General features: G+C 36.4%; 1 protein-coding gene across 1 annotated transcript in view; it reads right to left on the minus strand.

Annotated features, from left to right (window-relative positions):
• LOC146138308 (glutamate receptor ionotropic, kainate 2-like) overlaps positions 1 to 8,413 on the minus strand; it is a 29,973-nt gene extending 21,560 nt beyond the window's left edge. The window contains exons 1-11 of the mRNA XM_083394563.1: positions 8,203 to 8,413; positions 7,723 to 7,841; positions 7,116 to 7,245; positions 6,359 to 6,465; positions 5,026 to 5,154; positions 4,516 to 4,660; positions 3,944 to 4,080; positions 3,901 to 3,903; positions 2,638 to 2,754; positions 1,764 to 1,865; positions 1,102 to 1,302 (exon numbers count right to left, since the gene is read on the minus strand). Of these exons, the coding sequence (XP_083250689.1) occupies positions 1,102 to 1,302; positions 1,764 to 1,865; positions 2,638 to 2,754; positions 3,901 to 3,903; positions 3,944 to 4,080; positions 4,516 to 4,660; positions 5,026 to 5,154; positions 6,359 to 6,465; positions 7,116 to 7,245; positions 7,723 to 7,841; positions 8,203 to 8,413 (1,401 nt within the window). The remainder of the gene's footprint in view (positions 1 to 1,101; positions 1,303 to 1,763; positions 1,866 to 2,637; positions 2,755 to 3,900; positions 3,904 to 3,943; positions 4,081 to 4,515; positions 4,661 to 5,025; positions 5,155 to 6,358; positions 6,466 to 7,115; positions 7,246 to 7,722; positions 7,842 to 8,202) is intronic.
• Between the last annotated feature and the right edge of the window lie 2,484 nt (positions 8,414 to 10,897).

Consider the following 10,897-nt stretch of genomic DNA (forward strand, 5'->3'; position numbering starts at 1 on the left):
AGCATGGGTTCATCCCTGTTTCCGTGGGAAGAATCCGATAAAAAAAACGACGTCGAACGGGGATTGACGAGTTTCTCTTCAAATCAGGGCAATTTGCGATAAGGCCTGATGTTTTCGATTCTGTTGTGCAATTGTTATTGTCGTACCAATATGCTCGTCATAATCTGATTGTGAAGGCTTTAAAACTGCACTTGAGTCGCTGGTGTGTGTGTGTAGTTTTAAATTTTTTTTTATTACTAGTGTAGTGTGACCATATAAATGAATGAATATGCCGCACAAGATGTATAAAACGAGCTATTATTTATTTTGGTATATTAAACATAATTATGCTAATTACTGCCAATTAGGGCTGTCATAAAACTCCCAAAAGGAGATAGATTGCAGATTGACAGTGCATGTGGTGTATAAAATATTAACAGACAATACCTTTGATTTTAAAACAAAATGCTTCTTTTCTTAAATTATAAACGTGTTATCTTTTTTGATAAAAAAGCGTCAATGAAATGATAAAATCATGATTTCATAATATTGACTTAAAATAACATGTTGACGGAAAACAATTTAGCGACGGCGATACGAGTTTGCTTACAACAAGCATTTTCGAGATAACCGTTTGGACAAAAGTCTTAACTCTTAAGATTTTTGCTCAATATACACAAAAATAAAAAGTAGTAAAATTGACCATAAGTCTAATTCCTTACAAGCTGCTAAATCTAGAGGTCGATTATCTTTTCTTATGGTAGCTTTGCACAAACTCAGTTCCAAACCATTTAATAGAAATATGCAAGGAAGTTTTTAAACATTCCATTAAGATTCTGCGGTATGTTCGTTCACTAAGTATATCTATGCCCAGTGATGGTATGAAAGCTATATTTTTTATCACGCACCAGAGTCGGTAACATTTTGCAAAGTTGTGGGGAGTTAATCAACGTTTTACAATAATAGTCATCTATGACCAATCAAATCTGATCTTTCGACCGTAATTTAGATACTGAAAAAAGTAAATCAACGAAAACTGCGTTAAGGCTTATGTTGCTTAAGCAAAACAAGCCAAAAAGGTTCAACAAGTAAAAGGTTTAACAAGTTCCAAGTGTATCCCACCTCTTTATTATCCAGCATCCGATTAACCTCGTCTTCTGCTTGGTCGTCGTTCAAACGGTTCGGGCCTGTCTTCTCGTTCCATACCAGTTCGTATTTAAAGTTGAGTCGCCGGGAGAGTGTCTCAACCAAGTCGACGAGAAACCCTTCGTAAGTGGTTTCCGAAGTCACTTCGTTTACGTGCCATTTAACCCAAGGGCGCTCCTTTAAAAAACGCACTTTGTTTTTGCCCTGTGTTTGCCCTGCCCTTCTATCACGTGACAATAGAGCGGTTTGGGCCGTTAAAAAGCGGTTTCAAATAAGAAGATTGTCATTAGTTGATAATAAAGTGTATATAGGTTTCCAGTTCAGGCAATTATAGTTTATTTTTATTCGCTTATCTGTATAACGGTTTATAATACAAAATGATCATAAACATTTTTCTTATGTTCCTAGGTTCCAATTTGCTAGTGAGATTTTGGTGAATCACTTTATCGGGTAAAAATTCCAGACTGCATTGTGGTTACAAAACACTTACAGAAATCGTCATTTTTTATATTTGTTTTTACAACAAATTGCTTCCATTACTATAAATATACACATGTTATGTGCACTGTAGGCTAAACCGCCTTTCACGGAATGTATAGCCCATTGTATACTTTAAAGTTTGGCCTCTATAAACTTACATAGACAAGGCCTACTTTGAGAGGTTCCTCTGGGAAAACAACAGCAGCTTGGACGAAAGGAATATATCCAGGAGTGAACGAGTTGTCCACCCAATAACCTTGCTAAACACAAGTGACGTCACAAAAGTTTAATGAAAAGTATATGCTTGGTCATCAACCGCACACAGATATGTTAAGGTTAAGCTCATTATTATTAGACCCACTGAAGGCCAGTGGTTCTCAACCTTTTTTTCACTGCGTACCACCTCGAGCTTCTATGATCTTGTTGCGTTGGCCTACCAAATTGTCGAAAAACTCAACTTTACTCAAAATCAATATAGGATTATTAACTAAACAAATGCTGCCCACTACTCCCAAAAAAGTTTCCCTTTTTTAACTTGCAAAATACTGGTCAAGTTTTGCGATTCTTTGTTCTTTTGCTATGATGTCATAGAATAAATTTGCATAGATGTTCCGGAAAGATAATAGTTCCTATCGTTAAAGAAGCATAAAATATTTCACTATACAATCATTACGATGAATGTATAGTTTATTACAATAAAAAAATGCTTAACCTTGAAACTGTAATTTTACTTAAAAACATACTGCGTACAGCGTACCACCCAAAATGATTTCGCGTGCCACTAGTGATTTCGCGTACCACTACCACAGGTTGAGCTTGAGAACCACTGCTGTAGGCTAATCGATTTTGTTTTATGGAGAATCGAACTTATGCTCATACAGCGCAGGCTTATTACTGTTAGATACCAGTTTGCTTGTAGCAGAGTCAGTAACCGTTATCATTGCTAAACTAAAAATACTTACACCCAGAATCGACTGAATTTTGTCTTCAACTATTTAACCAACACCTATGACTTGATGACGTTTAACTTACCATTGTCATGACGCCCTTCTCGTTTCCCAAGTGATGTTCCAGATACTCTAGTTTGGTCGGTCCGATTAGCTTCAGTCGACTGATGTAGCGCTCTGTGCAGGTTCCCACGGAGTAGTACTGGAAGTGGTTTTGTGTCTGTTATTTTTTGTTTAGTCGGATAATTGGCGTATAATGATGGCTAAAGTTCAAAGTTTTGATTTTTTTAGGAACTATAGCAGTGTTCGGGAACCTTTTTAGCTAAGGGAGCCATAAAGCCAATTATTCTTGGTTGTATTTCCATGAGAGCCATATAATATTTTTTTAACATCTATAGTTATAGGTAGAGAAAGACCGATATATTGGTTTGCCGATAATATCGTCCAACATTTGGCTTCTACCAGTATATAGGTATCGGTAAATGTAGGTCGATATGATCTAATTTTTCCTGTACAACAAACTACTTACCCATTTTTTTATCAAAAAAATTTAGGTTTCAGCATCACGCCAAGTTAATAAGCAAAATAATAGTTTGATAATAATTTATAATTAATAAAGGTATTAAAACGTTATTTATATTATATTTTTTAATTATTTCAAGTTTTGATTTCTCTGATATATAAAAAAATCGGTATCGGGTATCGGTTGACAAAATTGTAAATAATCGGGTAACGGTATCGGTCCGAAAAAGTGATAGCGGTCAATCTCTAGTTATAGGTTTGCAAAAATAGTAAATTGAGCAGGGTCGTTTTATTTTGTTCTCATTGAAAAGACAGAACACGCTATGCACCAAAAATGAGTTAGCTAAGTTTAGACAACTTTAATTACTGAGTTCCATTTTAAGAATGGGGCCTTTTGGATATTAAGAGATTCCCTCAAACAGAATAACAGTCTCGAAAAACAAATAGAAATCGCGCGAAGCGCCTAAAATTTGCTACTATATGTGTAATAATACTGAGAAATAATAGCTTAGATTTTTCTGCCATCAAGATTCGTTCATCAAAAGAGCCATATAGCGTCACAAAAATGGCCCTATATGGCTCGCGATCCATAAGTTCCCGACCCCTGAACTATAACAATAAAAGTGCGTACAACATAGGCCTATATTAAAAAAACACTTTGACTAACTGAAACCTGTAATATTGTTTCTATGTATTATTGTGTTGTATAGGATTCTTATGTACGGCTCTTTTAACGTATCCCGTGCCTGTACATTACCACTTGTCTCGCAGGAGTGCGTCATTTATTAGCCTACTATAGTGTTATAACATGTTAGAAATGTATTACGTTCTACGTCGCCCTAGTTGTAAATATTACGAAACCAACAAACCGATCCAGCCGTGAAGCTTTTTGCTCCTTGATCGATTCCACATAGACTGTCGTCGGACAGTGGAACGTCGAAGCAGCCGATTCGAATCGCTTCCTCGCAAGATTGACCAATGCGCGTTAAAGCGTCTGCTGTCAGAGCTTTAAAAGCAAACATAAGCTGAAACCTGCGACATTATGGTGTCTTTAAAACAACTTGGGTATGGCATGGTAAGTTTGATATCTACATAGCCAAACTAAGGCAGCTTATCCGAATGCACTTCCAATGAAGCGAAGTATGCAAAGCTGGGCCGAATATAGCTGAATACAGCGAGCTTCTCTGCGATATTCCATAGTTTTTTACAAAGAGTAAATTTGCATATAGCTAAAGCAGACTTTCAGCTAAACCCATACCAGCTTAAATTTCGTAAAAGCTTTTTGTTTATGAACTTTTTAATATATTTAACGTTAGGTGACATAATGAATTTTATCGGAATGCATCACTATCACAAAACAGAAGATACATCTCAATTGGGCAGATTATTTTTAATATCTTAATAACAGTTTGACAAAGATGCCGAAAGTTCCATTCCATACCCGTGATGATGTCGTCCCGTGCCTCTCTCTCTGACACTCCCGCTATGTAGGCTGTCTCCAATACTTCGCGGACAACTCTTGCGCCTATTACCGTCAGTCTCACGCTGGACTCGAGAAAATCTTGTAACAGCAACGGATGGGTTTCCTAAACAAACCAACCCTTACTCGCCACAAACGAAAAAATTATCTGGAAGTCTATGAAACAAATTGATTATTTCCTATCATTCTCTTTTTTACTTATCGAGTTGTGCGGGTTATTGCCTGCACCCTATATTTTAATCAAAAAAATATCTTCCGCAGAAAAAAAAAATATATATATCTTCCATTGTCACGTTTTTTCTAGGGATGTCAATGCTGGGATTATTATCGGTCAGTTAATCTAGGTCTTTATACTTCTTTTTTCTGGCAGCCCTGATTTATTACATTTCATGAGACATAATTTTTAATTTCTCTTTCATAATCAGATGTCTGTAAGGATTTGCAGACTAAATTAAATATCTATATACTTACAAGGTTTGGAAGAAACCAGTGGTTAACCTCACTGACCATGGATAAGAACACAGCTTTGGTTAGAACAGAAGTGGCAATCTTGTGGTCGCATATCAGAATGTAAGTTCGGTAACCAAGCAAGCGCACCGACTGCGTAACAAAACAGCGGGAATTGGAAAAGCTGGCTACTGGTAAAATGTTTTTTTGTACCGGTAAAGGTAGAGCAATGCATGTTCAATGTACAACCTCACAGCTCTTGCCCTGTAGGTCCGTTCCTGAAAGCCATGATAACCTAATATTAGTCGTTGAAAGAAAGATACGTAAACCAGCATTTAGGGCGATGTGGCAATACCAGTAAAAGTATACACTGGTTCTAAGTTGGACAACTATTTTCCTTTGTCACACGGTTTTACGCTTTGTTGCTAACAAGGCAAACGTCACATATTGACGTGCTGGTGGCGCGACGGTAGACATGGCGATTAAACAAAAGTCGGTGAACAGAACGGCGTTAGTTGCTGATAATATGAATCAGAAATTACACCCAAGTTGATAGGTATATTTAGATTAATTTACTTTACTATAATAATCCTATTATTGAGGAAGTAGCATTTATGTGATTTTAGGCTTTCACTAACATAAAAGTTAAAAAAGAGTAAATTTAAATAACTATTGTATTAAATATACTTATATACTAGACCAAATATATCCATCGCAAAAAAATTGTAAAAAGCATTCAAACCGATATGGAATATCTCCTATACGCTAAAAACAGTGGTTCTCATCCTTTTGTCATACAGTGGACCCGTTTAACCGATATTCAGACTCAATTCCCCAAATGAAAAACATCACCTGCAAATGTACCTATAAATAACTCAACATTTTTAGAAAAAAAATATATGTTGCCGTAGTAAATAGCAAAAAATTACTTTTTTAGCGCACTGTGACGTAACAATAAGGAGCGGTACATTTTGTTCATAGGTTTTATCTCGCTTTCGAAAAAGACCTGTACTAAGTACTGTTTATATTTTAAAGTGGGCTCTGCTCATAACTTGCTCCGATATGCAGATGTACGCGAATTTCAGCCCCATCTAAAATGTGCTTTATTTCGTTTAAAAGGTATTATTGCATTTGAATATAACCTAGTGATGCCTATGCCTTTTTTTTACCATTAGTTATACTACCTTTGAAGAGCGCAAGCCAAAACAAATTTCCAGTTAAATCATATATGGTTCGCCACATTTTCGGTTACTGAATTAGTACGCTACATGGCCTATTGGGCAAAAGGTTATCCCTTTTTTTTAAAAAAACTTATGATTTAGCTTGAAACCAAATATTATTTCGGTAAATAGCCTACCTTTAGTATGGACCACATCAGTTCCTGATCCTCCGGTATGACCCAAACCTTAAGGTTTATGCCTCTTTGTCTGGCAAGATCCAGATCTTGGTATCCAAATGCCATTTCTAAGCATTAAAAACAAAACAAAGGTGGTCGCACGCGGTGGTATATATTGCATATTAACAAGAAATAAACCTTAATTTTGTAAATTTTTGCCAGTGATTTCTTAACAATATGAGATTTTTAACAGTATTTACAAGTTTGCATACGACCAAATTGACTAAAAGGAGGGGTTGGAAAACGTTTTAGCAACGCAAACTGCGTTCTAAAATTAAAGAGTTTAAAAGCCAGATATAATGGATTTATGTTTATACCTTTATATGATATTTTTGGTATGGTTTGGTTCATTTAAGAAGACACTGGAAAGTTATCGCTGGGTAAGCTGATTTAATGCCGGTAAACTATAGTTTCACCACAATAAAATACAATAATAAACGAAACATAGTTGAACTGTGACGGACTTATCTCTTTATCATTTTTTTGGATATTACTCTTCGATAGAAAAGTCAAATAAAACATATCAAACAACCACGTGATTTTATTCGGAATTTGATTGGTTTAAGTCGATATCATTAGGTTGCCGTAAAGTTTTCCATACGAAATCACATTTTCGTGCGACATGAAGTGAAAAAATTGCTTCAACTTGCAAAAAGCCAAGCTTCGTTACTACAATTTTCAAAGAAGGATTTAGAGAAAATACAAAGTATTGACTCACCGTCACTTTCCTGGTAAAATACGGCCGCCGTTTTCCACTCGTACTTTTCCATTGCGTCATACATGGCAAGCATGACGTCAGAATGCGCCGGGTTCATGTACATCATAAACTTGTCGCCGGTCTCACAATGCTGCGCGCAGGTCACGGATTTAAAGCCAAGTTAATTACAGTTAGGTAAGTGAAAGCGGCATATCAACGTTAAGGTTATATAAAAGCAAACCCTTGTCAACTCAAAAGTTCGAAGATTATTGTGTTCGGATTTTATAATTGGTATATTCTTCTTAACTTTTGTACACAAAACAATTTGCTTGCTATATGTGGTGCTTTGCAATATTTTTTAGTTAAATTACTGTTCATAATCCGACTAGTTTACCAATTTTAAAACTTAAACGTTTAATTTTTATGACAAGGACTTGACTTGAAATTGACTTGCTCTATTCATGACTTGACTGGGAGTTGACTTGTTATTTATTCAAAATGACTTGACTTGGACTTAAGGTCTTTAAAAAATGACTTGACTTGGACTTAAGTTTATACAAATGACTTGAGTCTTTTCAAAATGACTTGTTTACAACACTGGGTATAACTAAGGTAAATATAGGCTAACCTCTCGGACCATTCCCACAAAGAACACGGTTACGGCTTGCTTCAGTTCGATCATCGCCGTGCAGTTGATGTTCTTGGCCAGTATGAAAAGGCTTGAAACTTTTGCAGCGGTGACAGTTTCTATGCAATTTCCGGTTAAACATAACGAAATCGTAACTACGAAGTTGTCGATTGGGTTACGGAGAAAATTGTTGTGTTTTGCAAAGAAATCTTTATACATTTCAATATACCATTTCGTATAAGCTAATTAAAAGAGTAACCACATGAACTAAGTGGTTTTATTTGCACGAAATGAGTGCAGTAAAATTATATCAGATTTTTAATGGTTATACATTCCTTGGGTAAACAACATCAGCTTTGGAGCGCGTAGACTACATCATTTACAAAATTACGTTACTCAAAATACCTTGTAAATTTACATATTTATTAGAATAACTACAAAACGCACGTTCGCAGCAATTTGTGCAGTAATTTATCTTACCAACGATGTTTGTCATGTTATCTTGAAAAAAGACCTTTAGGACGATGTGCAGTGAAGATTCCAGTATTGCTTTGTAGAAACTGGGTAAGGATGGTTCGTAATACGTGTCGTAGATTACTGCTGTTTCTATGATTACAGTTCCTCCAGCGGAACCACCGACCGACGTTGTCAGTGTGGCAATTAACGCCGCAACAAACAACCATTTTAGCATTTCGTTAAACTTATTTTTACTTAATCAAAACAACTTATCTTGGCGTCTACAATCCTACCACAGAATTGCAACAACTATTAAATCAACGCACAATATTTGAGTTAGGGTGTCGATTAGTGTTTGCGTAAGGGTAAGTCAAATATTACTATATTTATTATTTACTAATATTACTTAACATACCCAAACTAAAACGCTAGCATGTTTCTCCAATAAAGTTCGTTGTGGTATTCTAGTGTGCTTGTTCAAACAACGTAAATCATAGTTAATACAATTCATATATTTATTTTTCATTTGCAGGGCGCCCATTCTAGTAAAGTCCCGCAAAAATACTAGAATGGGCGCAGATAAATCGATTGTTATGTCTAACAGAAAACACGCTCGTCACTCGTGCTAAAACATTACATTATGCTAAAAGTCTGAACAACAATGGCACAACATAAATTATTTTGTTATACAAAAAGCACCGTATGTCTGTAGCTTGAACATCTCACTGTTTGATCGCTTATGTAAAACTGATAGAGCTAAAAGGCACCACAACCCATGTCCATTGATACCGTTTGCGCAGGTGCCAATCTATACGATCGCTATGTGACTTCGTAGCAACCAATCTATTGATAGGCGATCCTGAACAACCAATTAGGTGAGCTTACATGTGTAAGGTTAATAGAGCGTTTAAAAACAAAATAACCTGACCGTGGTCAGTGCGGACAAAAGTATTTAAAAATGTAGTATGATTACGTCAATAATTAGTTTGCCGTCTTGTAGTTGGCATCTAAAAATCACTTGAGAGCTTGTTCTGTTCGTGCTTTTATCAGCACAAGAGTTAAGAGTTTAAACAACAATAAAATTTATCTGATAGATATTCAGCAATTAAACAAATAAAATATCTCTTCATTGAATAAACTGTTTTAGAACCCAGCGTTAGTATTGAAAATGGACGATAGATAGAAACACTATGTGACACCCTTGGAAGTAAGCACCCCTGCCGTCGTGTCTAATAGGAAACAAATCCATTGAAGGTGAAGCAACAGGCGTGCGTTTTGTCATTCAGATTTAAATATATATAATTTTACGTGGCAAATAAGATAAACCTGAATTAAATTTGGTTCAAAAGTTTAAAATAATGCATTAAAATAACCAACACAATCACAAGGTAGCGTTAGGAAGGTATTTTCTTCCTCGCTGTTCGGTCTCTGCGTTAATATCCGATGTTGGTGTAACATCGACATTTGTTTAACTCAGGGGTTCTTAAACTGGGGTCCATGGACCCCTTGGGGGTGCGTGAACTAGTTTTAGGGGGTCCACGAAGGCCTAATTAAAGAACTAGTGTATACTTAAGAAGTTATTAATTTTTCAAAGAAAACACTTTAATTAAAAATTAAACGGTTTTGCACTGAATATATAGTTAGACTCCATTTAGCTTTCACATTTTTCGGACCGAAATAAACAGAGTTATTAAATCTATTTGTATTGTAACGTCATTTTGGAGCATTTCTTGCCTACCGGGGTCCATGCAAAGCCAAAAAAAATTTTAGGGGTCCGCAGTAAAAAAAGTTTAAGAACCCCTGTTTAACTGAAGCAGATTCTTAAAAGGAGGTGTTGTAGCGCACGACTATAATTTACCGACTAAGAGATTGTGTTTACAGTAACTTTTGTGATGTATTTGCTTATGCCACAGATGTATTGCCGACTCGCTCCAAAGTGCAAAGTAGTTACTGGCTTGCATTATCTCTGTGCTGTCAGCTCAGGAATTTGTGTACTTAAGACCGCCTTCCGCTTGCAAAAGAAAGACTTCTTCTCAGTTATAGTCTTGCTGTTGGCAACTTTGATATTGCAAGTAGCATCTGCTATATGCTAACTTGTCCGCCTTCTATAGTTTCAACTGGTTGTTTGCTTATCAGATAATACAATTCTATTAACCTATACGTCTTTTGGTTGGCTAACGAGTTATACGCACGCAACCTTCAAGCAACCTTAAAACGAGAGTCAGAAGCTTCAACTAAACAGTTAAACTCGTGCCCCACAGTGTAATGGTGACTGTCGTGCGCGTTTCAAAGTCTCCATTTTTAAGTAATGATGGTTAACGCAAAATTATGCTCTTTAGGCATACTCTAAGACCACGTGCTAAGTGTGCAATGGACACAACTTATTTCCCCTCAACCGCAGCTTGTAATTTAGCTGACTTGGCACACAGCTCGGCGCAGATGTTGCGCTAATCTTGTCATAATAACACCCGGGAAAAACGTTCTTCGTTTAGTATTGCAGGTGGTGAAAGGCGTGCTTGTATTTTAGCGCTCGTTCCGTTCATGGAACTTGAAACCTGCGTTACTGATAGTCGAATTATGTGTGATTCTACCACAATTAATCACACATATTGCACGGTCTTGGTTGTTTTTTTGCCTGAAGTTAACGATTGCATACCGTGATTTCGCAGCTGGCGCCTGACAGGATTGTCGACGACGCACGTGGTCGCTTTTGCTGGAC

The sequence above is a fragment of the Ascidiella aspersa genome, chromosome 7 (assembly GCF_963924565.1).
Source record: "Ascidiella aspersa chromosome 7, kaAscAspe10.2, whole genome shotgun sequence".
Lineage (NCBI taxonomy): Eukaryota > Metazoa > Chordata > Ascidiacea > Phlebobranchia > Ascidiidae > Ascidiella > Ascidiella aspersa.